This window comes from Lynx rufus, unplaced genomic scaffold (assembly GCF_022079265.1).
Source record: "Lynx rufus isolate CCGP_SWC_20201006 ecotype Redwood Valley unplaced genomic scaffold, mLynRuf1.p SCAF_4, whole genome shotgun sequence".
Lineage (NCBI taxonomy): Eukaryota > Metazoa > Chordata > Mammalia > Carnivora > Felidae > Lynx > Lynx rufus.
In genome coordinates, this window is record NW_025814856.1 from 83,336,639 (window position 1) to 83,357,861 (window position 21,223).

Here is a 21,223-nt window from a genome sequence, read left to right on the forward strand (position 1 = left end):
GTTTATAGCTTTAATGCTTTTATTAGAAAGAGAGAACTAGAATCATTAATCTAAACTTGAAGACAGAAAGGCAAAGTAAATCAATCACAAAATAAGTAGAGGAGAGGAAATTATAAAGATTAGAGTGGAGCACACTGAAATAGAAAACTGAAAAACAATGAATCTAAAAGCTGGGTTTTGGGAAGGAATGTTATAAAATTTTGTTAAAAACTTTACGCTAACAAATTTGACAACTTAGATGAATTGTAAAAATTCCTAGAAAGAAATAAATTACCAAAAAATGATTCAAGGATGTTGAAAAATTGGAATAGGCCTAAATCAAGAAAATAAATTTAATTAGCAAACAATCTTTCTACAAATAAAAGCCCAGCCCAAAGGGTTTCACTGGTGAATTCTATCAAACTTTTATGGAGGAATTAACATCAATCCTACACAAACTTTCAGAAAAAAAGAGAAGGAACACTTTGCAACTCATGTTATAAAGCCAGTATTATCAATACACAAAAGCCAGACAATGACATCACATGAAAAGCAAACTATAGAAAACCTCTCCCCAAATAGGTTCAAAAATTCTTAATAAAATATAAGCAAACAAAATTCAGCAACACACAAAAAAAGAATTATACGCAAATGGGATCATCCCAGGAATGCAAAATTAGTTTAACATAAAAACAAATCATGTAATATATAACACTGTATTAATAAAGTGTAAAAAACACTCAATCATCTCAATAGTTTCAGGAAAAAAAACACCTGTTTAAAGTCAAGGTACATTGATTATTAAAATTCTCAACAAACTAAGAATAGAAGGGAACTACCTCAACCTGATAAAGGGCATACAAAAGCCCGACATCTAAAATCATACTTAATGGTGAAAAACTAATGTTTTTCCCCTAAAACTGATAATAAGACAAGGATGTCTGCTTATATTCACTCACATGAAATATCACAACAGAGGTTCTAGCTAGTGTAATAAGGCAAGGTAAAGGAATCAAAGGCATACAAATTGGAAAGGGGGAAATTAAACTTTATCATCAGATAACATAATAATCTCTGTAGGCAGTTTTATGAAATTTGTAAAAAACCTCCAGAACTAATGAAGTGTAACAGGGTTGCAATGTATGAGATCCAAAACAAAAATCAAATTCATTTCTATATATTAGCGACTGACACTCTGAAAATGACATTAAGAAAACAATTCCAGTCACAATAATGGCAAAAAGAATAAAATAGCTAGGAATAAGTTTAACAGAAGAAGTATAAGATCTGTATATTGAAAACTACAAACCATTGCTGAGAAATTAAATGGGATTCAAATAAATGAAGAGATATACCATACTTATGAATTGAGAGATTCAGTGTTAGGTTGGCAATTCTTCACAAATTGTTCTACATATTTGGTGTAACACCAAAATCTCAACAGGTCTTTTATTAAAAAAAAATAAAAAGGAAAATCATAAAATTTATATGAAAATGGAGTGTTGTATGGAAACCAATTTGACAATAAATTTCATATATTGAAAAAAAATTTATATGAAAATGGAAAGAATCTAGAAGAGTCAAAATAACAGTGAAAAGGGAATAAAAAGTTAAAGGATTCACACTACCTGATTTCAAGACTTAATATAAAGCTAAAGTAATCTAAAAAGTATGGCATAACCATATGGGTAAACATACAGAGAATGGAGACTAGAAATAAAACCTCACATTCATGCTAGTTCATATTTTATTAAGGTGCCAAAGCAATCCAAGAGGAATGGGTAGTTATTTTTTTTTTTCAACAAATGGTTCTAGGACAATACAATATACATATGCAACAAAATGCATTTAGACCCTTACCTCACACTGTGCACATATGTGATCTTAAAGTGGTCTAAATGTAAGAGCTGAAACTATATCTTTTAACGGAAGCAGGAAAAAGTTTGTGACCTCAGGTCAGGCAGAGATTACATAGATATAACACCAAAATAATAATCCACATAAGAAAACGCTGATAAATTGGACTTCATCAAAATTTAAAACTTTTGTGCATCAGAAGGAACCATCAAGAAAGTGAAAGGACAAGCCACAGACTGGGAGAAAATATTTGCAAACGATATATCTTATGAAAAACTTGTAATCATAACTTCTACAACTTAATAAGAAGATAAATAGCCCAGTAAATATTCAGATGGACAAACTATTGAGTAGTCATGCCTTCAAAGAAGATATATGAATACTAATAAACACATGAAAACATGGTAAACACATAAAAAGATCAGAGAAATGTAAATTAAAATCACAAGAAAGGTATAATTATACAGACACTAGAATGACTATAATCAAAAAGATTGACTATACCAACTAAGGGCAACAATGGGTAGAAACTGGAAACCTCATAAATTGCTAGTGGGAATGTAAAATGGTATAGTCATTTTGGAAAACATTCTGGCAATTTCTTAACAATTTAAATATATACTTGTCATATAACTAGTGATAGCAGTATCACTCTTAGGTATCTACTCAAGAAAAATGAGAGTATATGCACACACAAACGCTTTTATCTAAATGTTAACAGCAGAACACCTGAATGGCTCAGTCAATTAAGCGTCTGATTCTTGGTTTCAGCTCAGGTCATGATCTCACAATTAGTGAGTTTGAGCACCATGTTGGGCTCTGCACTGACAGCACAGAACCTGCTTGGGATTCTTTCTCTCCCTCTCTCCTTCTCTCCCTCTGCACCGCACCCCCCGGAATAAACATTAAAAAATAAATGTTCACAACAACATTATAAGTGTTGAAAACTGAAAACAACTCTTTATGTTCATCCACTTGTGAATGGATTTAAAAAATGATAGATCCATACAATGGAATACTGTTCAGTGATAAAAACAAACAAACTACTTACACATGCACCAGTGTGGGTAAACCACAGCAGCATTATGTTGTGTAAGAGACTACATTTATAAAAAATTTACAGAAAGGCAAAACTATCCAGAAGGCTTATTAGTTAGTGATTTTCTGGGGCTGAGGGAGCTTGAGATGATGTATATTCTAAGGATTACAGTGATTGTTACACACGTATCATTTTAGCACTTAAAGTGGGTGAATTTTATGTTATATGAATTATACAACAATGGTGTGTGTTAAAAATGAATTATACCCTAATAGCCAAGATATTTAGAGCAAGACATTTATATTAAACCTACTACAGATATTCATGGATATGCTAGTTATGTATACAAAATTTCTGAAAGTTTCTATTCAAAAAACATGTTTGCCTCTGAGAAAAGAACTGAAAGTCTGGCACAGGAAAGAGAATTACTTTTCATTGTACACCCTCCAACACTGTTAAAAAAAATTACACCATGTATATTATTGCTTTAGAAACTAAAAATCCTAGTAAATTATTAAAACAAACAACCACAGTTCTGATCTAAGGACACAGGCATGCAAATTTGCTCTTTAAGGTCTATACTTATCTGAATGAGGCTATAAGCACTTATGAGTAGCCTATAATAAGATAAAGCCAATTTCATCACAAAACATGGTGTTAGTTCCTAATAATTTCAGACAGCTGAGTGCAAATTGTGGGAATTTGGGGAAACACGAGAGGTTTCTGACTAGAAATACTTTAAGCATCCCTGGGTACTGCATTCCATAAGTGATTGTAGGGGCCACAAAATAAAAAAAAATTCCTCACCCCCAAACACAAACAAAATGCAAGTAGAATGTAACATGCTGGAGGACTAAATGAGAGGTGAAGAAAATAGGGGGAAAGAAAGAGCAAGAATAGGGTTGTCTAGCAGGGAGCGGACATTTATACATACATAGATGATTTCAAAATACTTCCTCCTGCTATGCCAAGCCTTTAAAAAAAGTCAGTACTTAATGATTTGTACACAAACTTGTTTCTATAAATCATATGCTGGATATAGTGCACAGTGATTTTCAGTATACCTTTTAATATCAAGAACCTGTTACAAAGATTTGCTTTTCAATTGCACGCTATGAAGACACGGCTATTTAATTAAGAATATTGGTTATAATCTTACACAAGCAGTGCTAGAAATGAAAATACACTGTCAATATTTAATTATCAAGATTCAAGTGCTATTTTGTAACAATGCCTTAGGAAGGTCAAATTTAAGACTTCTGCTACCATAATTTCCCTTTTTTAATATAGGAACATAATACTTTGCATACCCTCGCTCAAAAATGCTTAGTATTTGATGTCCATTTTCACACAAGGAATCAATAATGTAAATATTTCCTTGAAGTGGAAACACCTGCAGAGAGGGCCAAATAAATCATAAAAGGTGCTTCTTTTCAAGCTTTGACTGCTTTCATTTGCATTTCAAACCGACAGGGCTTTCATGCTGTTTTTAGTGCTCTGAATAGACAATCACATATGTTTGCCACACATGTGTTCTTCACGCATGAGTTCCTTGCAGTACTGCCCCTTCTGACCCACCCTTGCTGTAGCTTCGAAGCTCATTTACACTCAACAGACATTTCATGAACACCTATTGTGGGTCATTCGACATGAAGAGCAGGACCACCATTGTATTTTCATCACAATATAACTGATGAGGCTTCTGAGGCTCCTGGACATTAAGTATCCTAAATCCCAGAATTGGTAAGTGGAAAACCAGGACTTAGCCTGAGACTTTTCTTTTATACTCTATTTTCAAGAATCCTCCCTATCTGTAGCCCCTCCCTTCTTTCTCTCCCTAGTTTGACTGATAATTAAGAGCAAAGTAGCACAGAAATGAAGGAGGGGCCTTCTGCGTGGCCCCATTCTCTCCTCCAGAAGGTAGAAAAGAAGAAACACCCAGGGCTCAGAGATCCTACCATGCTCCTCACTGCTCCGATGTTCATACTTCACCTAGAACACCCAGCCCAGAACTCCAGCCCTAACCCTGTTCCATAACTTTCTTCCCAGGTCATGGAGGGCACCATGAGTAATTATCCATGTGGTAGTGAAAGAAGTGTCCTAAGCATCCCAATTCACAACTCTAAAAAGATTTTTCTGCAACAATCAGTTTCCAATGGTTCTTATGGGGATTATCAAGACTATACTTGAACTTGGAAAGGGTTGAACTAGCTAGCCTAGAATCCTACGCACAATACAGAATATTGGTTTGGTTGGAAGACTCAGATTTCTTAATTAAGTCAATGGAAACCCAGCCTGAGATTTCTACAATCGGTACATTCATGAACTTTTGGAATACAGCCCACTTATATTTGGGGATTCAATCTTTACCCTCCAAATTCATATTAAGGTAGATTTGTAAGACTGCAAGTACTACGTTTATTGTGTTTAATGTAAAATAGGAGAATATATATTCTAAAAATAAAAAAAAAACCCATAGCTTCCTGGACTCTTTTCTCTTTTACTCTCTTAGAGTGTGTTCTCATTCAGCTCCAGAGAAACTTCCACTTTTATGATATTATTGTAAAGGTCTTACTATTTTACCTGCATATTTTATTGATAAGCCAGCATTATCTTACCTCCTCGATGGATAATCAAAGAAGTCTCGCTTCCAATGGGACAGTCCTTAAGTATATCCACTACTTCTGTATGGCTCAGGTTCTGTACATTCTGCTGGTTGATCTCAACAATGAGGTCGCCTTCACACAGGCCAGGGCATCCCTGAATGTCAAGTATTTGTTTCACCCGCTGTCCTGTAGGACTATCGGCAATAGTGAAGCCAAAGCCCTGGGCACCTTTCACAATGGTTAAGGTCATAAGTTCAGCTTGGGTGGCCCCAGATGAAGCCATAGACACATTGTCATCATGGACGGGTGGTGGATACGTGCCATCTAGTTGACCATCCGCTGGCATTGAGTGCAAAGAATGAGGTGGCCGATCTGTTATATCTGGAACTGACTGTGAGGTCCGAGAAATGTATTCCAAATATGTTTCATAGTTATGTCTTCCATTGACCATCACTGGAGGTGGCCTCTCCATTATTGCAAGGGGTGGCACCATGCTGTTAGCAGGATCTTCAGGATCAAAGGGCAAAGGGTAGCCACGACACAACACCAGGTTGACACTTTGACCGATAGGAACAGACTGGAAAAGTTTGACTACATCTGCATGAGTGTGTCCAAGGACACAAACTTCATTAATATAGACAATGACATCACCTGCAAGGAAAAAAGAAAGAGATTGACAACATGAGGTAAGTTCAATTAAAGTTGACATAGAGAAATGGAATTATTTATGAGACTAGTAAAAGAGGCACTGTGTTTCTCAGTAAGCAGTGAGAAAATCAATTAGAATAATATTTAAATTCACCGTAGGTGACTCAAGGTTACAACAGGTCTGCCAACAAATACAATGATCAAATGATGAAAAAAAATCCTATTTGGTTATTCTTGGAGTTCAGAAACAGCTTTGTATTCAGAAAGAAAGGCTCAGGAAGAAAAGTTTAGATGAATTTGTGCCTTGAGGAAGCACACATTCTGTGCTTCTTTTTCATCATCATTTCCATCTTCAGTGCAATTCAGTTAATAGAATTTTCAAACTACTGAGAAGTGGTAGTCGTAAGTTTTGGATGAAAAAGAAAGCCCCAGTATATATAGAGATAGAGACAGAGACAGAGACAGAGATAGAGATAGAGATAGAGATAGAGATAGAGATAGAGATAGAGAGAGACATATAACTTGTCTCAGTCAACTATTTTTCTTTTTTATGAAAGAGGAAAATATTTTGCCCACTTACTTTCTCCATCTACAGCAAGATGTAATTACAAAGGTTCCATGTATACAAGCAAGGTCAAGAACACAGGTTTTGGGACCAGGGATCTGGGTCCGTATCCTGGCTCTAGCTACTTAGCTGATATGTGATATTGGGCAAGGGACTTGCCTGCTTTGAACCACAGTTCCGCATTTGTAAAGTTGTTGTGAGGAGAAAATAAGATAATGCAGGAAAAGTGCTTGGCATAGTGCCTGACACATGGTGAGTGCCCAAAAATGTGGACCACTATTAATATTACTGTTGCTAAAAAAGGATGGAGGGGATTGGGGACCCTGGCTTTCAAACAGGAGGCTGCCACAGGCTCATCCTTTGATGTTAGATTAATTATATTTCTGTAGATCATTTTTAAAAAGGCATTTGTCCTCTCTCCCCAGTGAACTATAATAGAGTTACAAAAGTCCACTGGTTGGAAATTAACTTTATGATATTCAAATGCCCTAAATGTTAATTATTCATTATAATGAACTCACTATTCACTATAATGAATAACTCTGGAAAACAATATTTCCTCCTTAAAATGCAGAAAAACATGCTTGTTTGAGATAATTGTTTAAATTTTCAATTATGTATGAATAACAGTTTTATATTTAGACAACTGTTCTATAATGGATTGATATTTTTATCCTTAAAAACCATAATATTTGAGAATTGAACTTGCAAACTGAGATTATGCCTGACTATGCTGAGGAGTATATGAGGGATAAAAAGACATGTTTTCATGGACTGTCAAATGAGTAACTCAGCAGACATTAATTTATCAGGATAATTCTGAAAGGGATAGTGTAAATGGCTAAGGATTTCATTCTGAGATATTCTTGCCCATCAAAATTGCAAACATCAAAAATGAAAAACACAGAGTTGAGTTTTCAGAGTTAAATACTTTTCTAGATTTTTTTAGTATCTGATATAAAATTACTCCACTATATGCATTCGCAAATAAATAATTCTATGAATAAAACATTCCTGAGTAAAATACTATCAGCAACATACACTCAGTTAACACTCCCTCTTCCCGAATGCTAGAGAACTGTGTGAAGGTGCTAAAGATATAAAGACAGAAAAGCCATTTTCTGGGGATCCAGGTTAGGTGTGATTCTAGAAAATGTCACAGACTCTGTGACTGGTGAGATGGAACTTCACTCTTCAAATTATGTCTATCAGAAAGGGTGTTGGTAATGGCTGGGATTTTGGAGCACGATATAGGGCTGAGTTGGGATGATCATCCTCCCCCTGCTGCTATGACTCCTCATTAGACCAGGGTGGCCGGGGACCCTGTGACATCATTTTCAACTGGCCTGGTCTTCCCAGAGTCCCAGAGAGGTGTCTAATCCAGACAAACTTTTTTTCTTCTCTTTCCTGCCTCTTCGATTTTTAAGTTTTGATAATCTATTTTACACATTAGGAGGTTGAAAGAATAGTAACTACCTGTGTACCATCATCCAACTTAATGAAGACAGCACTGCACATATCAGTTATGACCCTCCAGGTAGCACCCCCCTCCCACTTGTATTCACTTCTTGCCCTTTCCAAAGGTAGTCATTGTCCTGCTTTATTCACAGGTACTTTATGCTTTTATGACATATCCAGGTACCTGTAAATAATATTCCTAAATAATATTTAATCCCTAAATAATAATATACCCCCAAATATGGCTTTTCACATTCTAAAAATCATTGGAAATGGAATACATATTAATCTTCTATAATTTCCTTCCAAATGTATTTCTGATGTTTATCTATTTAATACCTTCACCTCTAGTTCATTAGTCTTCATTGCAATAAAGGATTGGATGGCTATGCCACTCTTTTGTTAACATTTATCCATTTTTCTGTTAATGGATGCTGGGGTCTTTGTGAATTTTTGGCTATCTAAGGTAATTCTGCTAATAATCTCTTTCCATGGCCCTTGTGAATATAGAGTTTTTCTGAGATATGGACCTTGCCCCAGAATTGCTGGGCATAGACCACATGCTCTCTCTCAACTTTGTTACACAATGGCAAATGGCTCGCAAAATAGGTCAAATAGCTGTACACTCCCATTTTTAGTATATCAAAATTTTCATTGCTCCCTATCTGACACAATACTTGGCATCCTCAGGCTTAACTTTCATTGATCTAATGAGTGTGATCATGGTTTTAATTTGCATTTCCCAGACTGCTAGTAAGGGTGAGCATTTTTTATATGTTTATTGGCCATTTGGGTTTCCTCTTTAGTACATATCATTTCCTCATTTTTTTCCTATTTGGTTAGTCTTTTACATTTTTTTTTTTTTTGTTTTAACACATTGACCGCTCTTCTGCCCATCTCCATTCTGGATCCAGTGTTTTTGGTAGGTTTGGGGGGGCTGCACGGTATAGCTGACATTATATGGGATAGGGTGTCAGAAGACTTTGGTATGATTTCCAGCTCCCTCACTTAAAATTAGCTGTGTGACTTTCAAAACTAACTTAAATCCTCTGTGACTCAGATTCTTCACAAGTAATGAGGAACAATAGTAATAGCAACTTCTTGTTCTATGGGAAATAACAAATGAGATCATGCAGGTGACAGGGTTTGTAAGTTGTTATGCAAAGGATGATTGCCATTCCAGTAATTATTATCTGTCCTTGGTTATATCCTTCTCTAAAATCAGGACAGTCCCACCAAGATATTCCCACCATAGTCATAATCAAGACTGAGTATGAGTTTCTGAGTAGGCAGATCAAAGGTAGGAAGGTAACAAATGCCTCTAAGGCTTTCCCTAACTTTAATCACTGTTAACAACTCCCCAGCCCCCCAGCATGCTGTGCCAGAAATTCATAGGAGGAAAGAACTAAGCTCTGACGGTTCCCTGCCAGGTCTAGAGAGTAGTTATTTGAATTATAGTGATTAATGTTATCTATTTTTGAGTTTTAATGTGATCTTGCTATTTAGAAGCAGAATAAGAACTATTTGTGGTTCTCGGTAAGACTGCCTTTTAAAATTTATGGATCTTTTCCGCTCAGAGCAATTTTTCAAGTCATCAAGCAAGCAGTGATAAAGTGATATCTTTACGGAGCTACACAGAAGCTTTCTGAATGTAAAAGATGAGAGGTCAGTTATCACAGGATAAAACTAACAACTTGACAGTACTCAGCTGCTCACTTTAAAAAATGTATATAGATGCCTAGACATTGTGTCATGCCAAAATTGTTGTAGATGGATTTGTAAGCAAACATTTGCCTGTTCAGATAGAACTAATTGGGTAGGATATTTATAGACTTGCTGTATGAATGTCATTTACATGTTGTGAAATAAAAATATGAGCCACCTGGTATATGCCATCCGATGGTGCCATGCCAAATCCTGGGATAGACTGGGCTTCAGAGCACAGAAAGAGACGTCATTAGGAAAATTGGCTCTAGCTCAAGCCCCGTTGGCCTATTTAAGAGGGAGAATTGGAAAAGAGTCACTTGATTTCTCCCTCTCTCAATTCATTCTTTTATAAAATGGGAATCAAAATATCTCTTCCACTTCCTTTTTGCCATGGCTACTGTGAGAATGAGATCACCCTTGTGAAAACACTTTTAATTTTACCAAAAAAAGGTTCTTCACAAAAATAAAACGATGCATTTCTTTTGGCAGCCAAGCATGCATTTTCATTGCCATGTTGCTTGCAATGTTACATTGTTTCTTATATGGCCTTTTACTTTAGGCCCTATTGAGGCCAGATGTCTTAGGGCTACTGACCTGGGGCCTATGGGTCAAATTTGATGTGACTGATGAGTTTGGTGTCCCAAATAGGGCTGGTCTCATAAAGACCTGATTCTCAGTTATGAGATTTCAAAGTACAAGTGAAGGAGAATCAGGCTGATGAAGCAGAAGTTTAAAATTGCTGGCCTGTATAAGAATATGTTCCAAGATAACTGGTCTCTCTCTTAGTCATGGAAACCAAAATACAATATTGGATATCTCTTGGGTTCTTCACCATTTTGGATAAAATAGGGCACTTTTCATAGAGCATTGCTTAAAATGGAATTATTTTTGTACCTCTTTCTTCTGTTCCCACGTTCGTTGAGTCACTGTAGTATGCTGAAACTTCCTTTTTAGCCTCTGTCACTTACCACCTGCTGTCTACCTTCCTTAACCACCATCTTGGACCAGACTAGACTAACTTACTTCACATTCCATTCACATCCTGTAGTCATGGAAGTTCAAAATACTCAATCTTTAAACATGTTGGTTAACACTATTTACCAGTAGGCTTTCCAATTTATTTTTGTTTTCACTACCCTATAAACTTCCATTCTGTGATGCTGGTGTCTTTGCTGCCTACAATCTACAACTTGCTCCATGCCTTTTAGTTGAAGTCTGCTATTCCTCCACCCTCAGGGGCACCTCCTTTCTGTGTGTAACTCCATCTCATCTGATTCATTCCTTCCTCACCTCTTCAAAAATATCTTTCATTATTTTGCTCCGATTGTTACTATCTCATGTTACTATCTCATGTTACAATTTAATCTCTTGACTTTATTCTTCTGTGGGAGTTTTCTACCTGTTCTAAGTTTCCCCCCACAAAATAAATAGAGTAATATCACTATGTTGAGAACTCTTTAGGTATTTAGGATAAATTCCTATTGATTAAAGGATAGAAAGGTTTAGTCAGAGGAAAACTGGAGTAGGTTTATTTGCTAACTTTGCAGCCTTCATTGTTTCTAACTTCTGTTTTTCCCAAGTCATCTAAATTTTTGCTGAAAGACAATTCTCACCCACTACTCCCATCCCACCAATTACATGAATTCTGTATTGAAAACCTATTATTTTTTTTGAGGTTCCTCTCCAGCTAATACGATTTAACTGGCCTTCCTTTTCTGAATCTTGTGTGTTTGTGTTTTTTATAATAAAAATATATAATTTTACTGTAATAGGAAATTTTATTATAATATTGAAATTCATTTTCATTCTATTCTACAACCCTCCAAAACATAATACATTCTGAAATGTACTTTTGAGGGTGTGATACTCAACACTTTAATTAAATTGTAAATACTGGCCCTTGATATTGTTTATTCTCCCAAATGAAGCATTGTGGTATGTCAGATGGACAAACGGAATTGAAGCTGGGTCTCCTTGGGTCACTCTTTGAGCAAGTCATTCAACATCTGTTTCCTCATCTATGAAATGGAGATAATGACAGCTGTTCTACCCTACCCTACAGAAAAGAGATGTCTGTGAAAATGTCCTATAAATGGTACAGAACTATTATGATGTTACATATATAAATACATATGTTAAACTTTTAAACAAATAACTGATAATGAGTGGAAAATAAAAACATCTTAAGGATGAGAATAATACAATACAATAGTTCGAATCTTTAAAAGGAACCTGCTGAGGGGAGACTGGGTGGCTTAGTCGGTTGGGCATCTGACTTTGCTCAGGTCATGATCTCGCAGTCCGTGAGTTCCAGTCCCTCATCGGGCTCTGTGCTGACAGCTCAGAGCCTGGAGCCTGCTTTAGATTCTGTGTCTCCCTCTCTCTCTGCCCTTCCCCTGCTCATGCTCTCTCTCTCTCTCTCTCAAAAATAAATAAATGTTAAAAAATTTTAAAAGGAACCTGCTGAATTTTATTAAAGTATTTGATAGTTTTTTTGCAGAAATTTGAGAAGACAGATATGTTCATCCATGTGACTGAATACACCATTTCCCAGCAAGGAAGACCAGTGACTCATAAAATATCCTTGGATTCCTCATTCTTTTCTGAAATATAAATACAATGTGCTGCGGGTGTAGGGATCAGATAGTCTGAACTGTGTGGCAGTGGTGAGAGGTGAGGTGGTAGGTGCAACTTACAACATCCACATGTGTCAGTCTTGGCATAGTCTTAGTAATGTCACAAAGTGAGAAACATCTAGAGAGAAATACCCAAGGAAATAAATGGGCCTTTGTCTTATTTTCTCAGGTTCCTTGATGAATCTGTTATAGGGTTCTATGTCTCTTATTGCCCCAAAGTTTTTCCTTATACCTAAATCTCTCTCTCTCTCTCTCTCTTTTTTTTTTTTTTTTTTTTTTTGCTTAAAATAAAGACTATTTCCCAGATTTCTGTTGTCATAAGGCAGACAACACCATTCTCTTGGAATAATTTAAAGCAGTTTCTGAAATTCCCAAATGGTCTCTTTAGAGTGATAGTTATAAAAATAGCCATTAATTGGAGGAGATCCCACCTTGGAAATTCTGAACCTTCCATGCTTCTATTGACTTTAAACATCTGTCTTGTAGATAGCATTACTGCAGGAATCCTCCCATTATGCAGAAATGCAAAACACAAATATTTAGGTTATGAAGGTATGAGAGTCAGTACAAAATGCCTTCATCAGAAAAGGATAGTTTATTAAATCTGATATGCTACATTTTAAATCACATTGTGAATGAAAATGAGGTGAATTCAGCTATAGCACTAACATAAGGCTCCAATAATGAATGTATGAATGTATGTATGTATGTATGTATGTATTTATGTTTTACATTATAAAACCAAGTGTGGCATATGGAGAGAGCACTGACTTAGGAATCAGGAGATTTATGTTCTTATGCCAGTGATGTTAATAATTAGTGGTGTCAGCACATTTCTGGGTCTTAGCCCTCATTTATTCATTAATTTGTTCAGCAAATATTTACTATACTCAACGACTACTATGACTCAGGCACCATGCTAATAAAGGGGAGACCGAACCAGATGATCTCTAAGGTATTTTCTTCATTCTGGAATTCTAAGACACAGGGTCTGGATCTCCCTCTTAGCTAAGTCTGCAGTTGGTTCCTTTCTTTGTTTTCCTACTTCCACCACCTGAGGTCAGGGCTTACCATCTCTTGTATGAACTTCTGCAACAGTCTCTTAGCTGGTCTTCCTGATGTCAGCAGGAAAGACAAGAGAAGGAGGAGAGGGAAGCCTAGCATATGGCATAATTCAGTGAACCTGTGGGATTACGGAGTTCCCTAATCCTACCCCGTACAGATTTCTAGGAGTACAGGGGATTCCTAATTAACTCCCCTTCTGGTCAGTATTGGCTCAGGAACCAAGAGAGTGTGAATATTCTGCAGGTCAAGGACATTAATGTCAGTGGCTGCAAAGCTCAGCTCCTCCTCTATACTTTATTCTCTGATGTTTTTTCTATTTCACGTCCTTCAGTGCCTGTTCACAGGAAGATAATAGAGTCCGAATTCTGTAGCATAGCATATTAGGATCTTATACGTTTTCACCATCTCCTGCCTCTTCCCAACCTACACTGTGTTTCACTTGCCCAAGCTCACAGCCATGCCCCTATACATCCTTTGTTCTTTCCAGCCTCCTGCTTCTCTCCATGCTTTGTCCCCACTAACAAATTCCTAATCACCCTTTGAGGACAGCTTCACCTTTTTGACCATCTTTCTGGCCACCTCCTATTGTGTTGGCTGTTAATTACTTCTCCCTGTGTGGCATTCCTCCTGACAGCTTAGTTCTTCAATCCATTTTAACCACATTAACAGCACCACGGATTTCTCTGACCATAGTGACTACCATTTTAATACATATAATATTTATCTGGCACTTACAAACCCCACCTTACCCAATTCTTACATAATCTGTATAAAATAGGCATTGTGACCTATACTTTCTTTATACGTATGAAAACTGAGCTGAGAAGTTACATAACTTCTCTAAAGTCACACTAATAATTAGGTGAGATTTAAACATTGAATTCAAGACTTCTACACAAATGTTAAGAATTTCAAATCATGCGGGACAAGTGTTGACTCAGGCATTCTTTTGTGTACCTCAAATCATATCAGTAGGAACACTGGGTAAAATATCTTTAATTCCTGAATATGAAAATTGAGAAATGAACTGCAATATTCTTTTAATTAGTTAAGTTAGTGGAGGAAAGCGGTGAAGCAAATAATTGCAAACAGGGGAATCTATCGCAATAGCTCAGTCAGCTTCCTGTGGTCCCTTCAAAACAAGCTGCCCGGAAGAAGGCTTTGAGGATGCTGAGGCCGAGGGGTGATAGGGCACTGAAACTCCCCAAACTCAGTAACCATCGTGAAACATAAGCTCTACTAGAAATTATTTCAATAGCTGTGTGATCTTGAGCAAGCAGTTTCACTTTTTTTTCTTTCCTTTTTTTTTAAGGTTTACTTATTCTTGAGAGAGAGACAGAGTGTGAGCCCGGAGGGGGCGGGGGAGGAAGGGGGCAGGGTTGGGGGAGGATGGGCACAGAGAGAGGGAGACACAGAATCTGAAGCAGGCTCCAGGCTCTGAACTGTCAGCACAGAGCCGGATGTGAAGCTCAAACTCACAAACCACAAGATCATGACCTGAGCTGAAGTCTGTCACTTAACCTACTGAGCTACCCAGGTGCTGGAGCAGTTTCACTTTCTGTAGTCTAGTTTCTGTTCATGTTAAATGTAAAAGTCAGAAAGCATCATGTCTAAGGTGCAGCTTGGGGATTATCTACATCTTGTGAGAATATGAAAAGCTCTCCTACTGCCCTCCCATAAGGCACTGGGAAACTTCTGTGGCACCATCAAACAGGTAAATGACAAGCTTCTGGGGGCCTACCCCAAGGTTCCAACAGCAGCCAGTGATTCCAACACTCTAACTATAGGCAGAAGGATACCAAGATGTTGGCATGGCCACTTATTTCTCAAAAGAATGAAATACTTCTTAATCCACATTTTATAATGTCATCTGTGTGACCCGGTGCAGATGCCTAATTAAAAGCTTGGTTGAAAAAAAATTATGCCTAATCAGCACACATCCAACAATTATTCCCTGGCAGATGTGAATTAGTCCAGCGAGCTATTTACATTTCCTTTGTGTTTGGCATTGTGTGGTAAGATCTATTTAAATACTTGCATTTTACTTTGTTGGAGAGGAGAAAGAAAAGAGAAATTTAAAAGCATTGATTATTTGCTGATTTGGCAAAGATGAAACAACTCTTCAGATTAAAACTATAAGTAAAGGCACAAAAAGAAAGCACAAAAGACTGGTTTTTGCAAAGCTCCAAAGAGCAGAGGCTTTCTAAATAGCTTTCTCACTTTAATTCGGTAACATGAAATGGTCAATGAATCTGTCATTTCTCTAGAACAATGTAATGAATTTTAAACAAACACAAAAAAGACCAACATGTTATCAGAGGAATCCTGTAAAATGAAAATTGGTTCTTGCATCGAAAGGGAACTTACGATTTTACTGGAAGAAAATGAAAATAAAAGAATTTAAAAATCTATATTAAAACCTTGGCAAGATGAAAGTTTATGAAAGCAAGATAAAAATGAAGTTTTCTTGTCCTCTCCTGTGTGTTATAGATACAGATGAGGGCAGAGGCATCAAAGAAATATGCTCAATCAACACACAACCCTCCATGAAAACTCAAACTACAGAAGTACCTTGAAAAGAAGAGCAATTTTATATGAATGGCAAGCAACTCGCATGCTTACTTTCAAATAGCGTTAACTGTAGACCTCAAAGAGTATGGTTCTTTTTTACATAAGTGGCTCCTAGGGGCCAACATGGCATGATCATCACTACCTTCTGAACTTACTCCAACACAATATCAAATGGCTGTAAAGCTTCCCCTGAACTGATGGGGGACAGCTGGCTGGGGGGGAGCCGGGAACTGTGTGTGGACCTGTTTTCCAAGAGTTTACTCAACCCAGGATTGTGGATTGCAAGCCATTCTGACTGAGTAAGAAAAATGAACAGCAAGGAGAGATGAAAAGAACCAGTGGATCCATTTCATTCAGACCACTGCCTCCTGCCCAACGGTTTCTAAGTGTTTGCTACCAACATGCACTTTTAAGAAAAGTAGAAGCAGTGTTTTTTTAGTTGGCGGAAAGTAGAATTTAGTTTTTGATACTGTGAAATTGGTACTAGAATAGGGGGGAATAACTATTTCAAGATGCCAGAGAACATTTTGCAAACTTGTTCCCTTGAATTACTTTTGGAAAAAAAAAAAAAAAAGACTATCTGTTCCTGTGTGAGCTGGGTACTCTCTTGAGCATCCAGACTGAAGATAGAGGATGTCAATTTTGGGGCTGCTCGGCCAAGGAACTCTCACCCCTAGATCTTTATCACCCTGTATGGTATTTCTGGAAAGTGCTCTGACTGGTGCTTCCACTGCAAGCCAATCAACAATCCCTAACTGATACTGTAACATTAGATTATGTTGATCTACTCCTTCACTCCCTTCACGTGAAAAATTGCAGAGCCCCTGCTGCCTTGCTGAAACGAGGGCTGCCAGAATATTCCTCCCATATGGACTTCTGAACTGGTGCAGCATTAAGTTGCCGAGCTTCATAAAATGGCTGGCAGAAAGAACAAATGTGCCATGCTAAAAATGTGACTGTATATTGCATACACATGGGTCCAAGGCTTGGTGAGAGAGCCTTCTAACTTGTTAAGAGGAAAACAGACTTGGCAGATGTGAATCTTCACTGACAGACTCTGATCGTTCAAACTTGGACACTTTTATTTCCAATTTCAGTTTCTGAAAGAGCAATATTTTATACAAGTATCAAAAAGTCAGTCTGCTCATCGGGCCATATACACCAAAGATTGTCAATTGAAAACCCTCAAACACATGGAAAAGGGGAAGAAACATTTTTCTCTTGGCTGCACTAAAATTTTGGAATCCAGAGAAAGATGGTTACTATCTCTTTGATTTAGGAGAAGAGAAAGGGAAATCAATATGGTCTTTTATAATATCAGACATCCAAGACTTCCTCCATAAGGGTATGTACCTTCCCACGACCCCCTCTACGCCATACATTGTACACAGATTGTTTTGGGGATGAATAATGTCACTAGTCTAGGAGTTTCAGGGAAATATGCAGCAATTTCCCTGCAGATAATGGAGATTATTCTATTCTCAGATGCAGCAGACAAATGCACAGAGAAAAACAATATAATCCCCTGCTGTTCCCAATGTTACAATTATTATACCATACTAAAACTGATTGGAATAAGTTAGTGGAGAATCATCCTGGAAGATTTTAAACTGTCCCTCCTTCTATCACTCCCACTGAACATATATCTACATGAATAGATCCACGTGTCTATGTTACATCACTCATCGCTCACTGAAGGGTTACAGTACATTTTTTATTCCAGCCAAATATAATTAACAATGAAGACAAAACAATGAAAATTTCTTGCTTTCTAAACCCAAATCTAGTAATAATTTTATAATTATACTATCAGCATTTTATATTTCAAGTTCTTGCAAACCAGACTAAAATGCAAGAGTCATAACCATATAGTCCCAGATTAATCAATCGAAAAGTAAAAGTTTTACATAGTCGCTTGATTTTTTTTTTTTTTGGTTTAGATAATGCAAAAATAGTCCATTAAATCCTTTCTACTGAAAATATACATGGTTGGAAGTCACGGAGCAATGACTAAATTGGCTAATAACAATAGCTACTATTTATGTGCTAAGAATAATAAAACCGTGTGCCCCAAATTCCGCCAAGCACTTTAGAGACTTAGTCTCATTTAATCCTTGAAATAACCTGGTGGAGAATATACTAACTTTGTTTGGTAGAAGAAGTGGTCATAGCTTAGCAAAACTAAGTACCACAGTTGCAAAATATCAGAGCTGCCTCAGTCTCTATCATGTTTGGTGTTACTTTCAGGACAGTGTGCTAACTATATGCATTCTCGGTTATATAAATTCATGAAATTTCAAGATTCATTTCATTGATTTATTTGGCATTTCTTAAGACTTAGACTACAAGATAATCATTTGGAATTTTGTTTACCCAATTTCACATTTTGACTGCCTGAATTGAACAGCTATTTTGGCATAATGTAAACATATGTGGTATTTTATCATGACATACCAGTCCAGTTTTTATGCACAACTTGTAGCCTACATGAAGAAATCAAAATGATAGAATTATCTATATATGAATGGGCTGACCAGGTGCCCAAGGGTAAAGGAAGTAAGTCAAAACAAAATGTGGACAAAATGCCAAGCTACAAAAGAGCACCATTGGGAGTACAACTTTGAGGTCATAAACATCTAAAAATACAGGGAAAAAAAGAACAAAAAATAGTATATGAGATGCTTAAGCTTTGAAAATCTGGCTTTCATAAATCCTAAAAGGCTGAACTACTAGGAATAGGACTATGTATTCCAATTAACTGAAATCAGGGTTGATAATTTGAATGGACCCAAGTATGGGAGGGGCAATTAGCTCATTAGCTAACTGTAAAGCATCAGTTTCCTTAGGTCTAGAACACAGGGAGCAGATATTTAGTTGTTATTTTTTTTTTTTTGTACATTGCATTTTCAATTTTAGTTACACAGACATGCTAACTTTTCTACATAAACAATAATCAATGATGGCTGAAGGCATGTAATTGTAAACCATTTCCATTTTGACTTCTACTCAGGAAACTGACACAGAGAAAGCATGAAGTTACACTTGATAGCCATAATTACTGGCTTATGGAAGCAAGAGATCTAAGGATTTAGTCAATGAATAATATAAAAATACAGTCAGGAGATCATAAATATTTATTACTACATCAAAAGTCTGCTAGTTAATCTTTCAATAATTCCTTCAGCATAAAATACTTGAGTCAGGATATTGGAAAAAATATTAATTAAAATTCAGACTTAGCTCTGAAAAGATGGGAAATAAGAACTATATAAAATATTTTCTGCTACAAACTGTTTCATCTAATTTTTGCCTTGGTTTTATTTTTCCCTATGGGTTTGATTGTAGGTTCTTAAGTTTATTCACCTATTAAATTTGCAATTATCATGTTAAATCTGACAAGACATTTACCTGCTTTGTGAAGAAGGATTAAAGCTAAGAGGCAGAATTTTGCTTTTTGTAAAGGCAAATTGAATACAAAAATAAACTTCAGTACCTATTTTACTTAATTAAATGCTTTCCTTTGTTCAGCAAAAATGTTCTCATAAATTCTTTACTAATTTTTTTTAAGTCCGGAAAGATGCACTAACACTATTTTTAACTGTAACTTTACTAATTATGGTTGATTAACTCAGTATGTGAAGAAGATAATTATAGTTATGACATATCTTGCATATTTTACATATACAAAATATCTTTATTTTTGATACCTTAAAAACTAGAGAAATGTTTAAAATGTTAGCTTTGTTATCTGTAAGAATCATTGGCACAAGTGAAAATTCATGGTAGGAGAGAAGGTAAGTAATGATTTGTAAATTCTAGTAGATGGGGATGCTTGCAAACACAGAGGTGAGGGGCTAGAGATAAAAGTTTTGGAGCCATGATCATAGAAACCTAGGTCCTAAGCTTTCACTTCTGATTTCTTTTGTTATTTCTCTATGGATTTTGTATTTAAAATGATTTCCAACCTCAATTCTTTAAAAAAATTTTTTTAATGTTTATTTATTTTTTGGGAGAGAGAGAGAGAGAGAGAGAGAGCGAGTGGGGAGGGGCAGAGAGAGAGGGAGACAAAGAATCTGAAGCAGGCTCCAGGCTTTGAGCTTTCAGCACAGAACCCGACGCGGGCTCGAACCTGTGAACCATGAGATCATGACCTGTGCCAAAGTCACTGCTCAACTGACTGAGCCACTCAGGTGCCCAAATCTCAATTCTTTTATTCGGCAGCAATTAGTTAGTTCTTCTATTTTCAGTAACTTAACTATTAATTAGAGTTTTGCATCAGCATGGGTTAACCAGTGTAACTCAACATCAGGTTAATGTATTTTTAATCATAATACAATAATTTTGGCGTTTTAGTATGCATTCAATAAATATTTATGCGGTCCCTACTATGTGCTCTGAGAAGGGCCCAGCAGATACAAAGATGCATAAGACTTAGTCCCTAACCTTAAAATACTATTAACTGTAACTCAAAGTGGCAAGGAAAACTAGCATATAGTTACAACGGATAAATGCATGATTCTTTTTCAGTATTTCAGTGAAATTTTAAAAATAAGTGGTGCTTATTAATAAGCAGTGCTCACCAAGGTACCGAACAAAACAAAATTTTAAAAAATGAGAAAAATGCATATCCTTTCTCTTTGGAGTAATGTAGAAAACAGCCATCCTCATTTCTCATTTAACTAGTGGGCATCTAGTACAGCATCGACACAGAATAAGGGATCAAGGACATTTGCTGAAGGCAAAGATTTGTAGCCATGCAATATCTTAAACTATGAGCTATCCAAAGAAGAGCTATCTAAAAGTGCAGTGAATTTGGGAAACAGTGTTAGACGGGGAGGGGTACTTTCAGGGAAGTACCGATTGAGGAGGATTAAGATTGGGGTGGTGGTCAGTGACTGACACAGGGAAAGACAAGGGAAGTGGTCTCATACTACTTTATTAGTTGACTTTTGCTCTTTTACTTATTTAATACAGCATAAACCTTGCACAAAAATCACATTCTTTGGATCGATCATAGTTCTTCAGTTGTGGGATTATTTTCCTATGGACTCAAATTGTGCCCTCACACATCTCGGTTAAACACAAAGATACA

General features: G+C 36.5%; 1 protein-coding gene across 2 annotated transcripts in view; it reads right to left on the reverse strand.

Annotated features, from left to right (window-relative positions):
• The window catches only part of MAGI2 (membrane associated guanylate kinase, WW and PDZ domain containing 2), a 1,354,570-nt gene that overhangs the window by 244,359 nt on the left and 1,088,988 nt on the right, over window positions 1-21,223 (reverse strand). For both annotated transcript variants that reach the window (XM_047096111.1, XM_047096110.1), the window contains exon 10: window positions 5,494-6,132. In XM_047096111.1, the coding sequence (XP_046952067.1) occupies window positions 5,494-6,132 (639 nt within the window). The remainder of the gene's footprint in view (window positions 1-5,493; window positions 6,133-21,223) is intronic.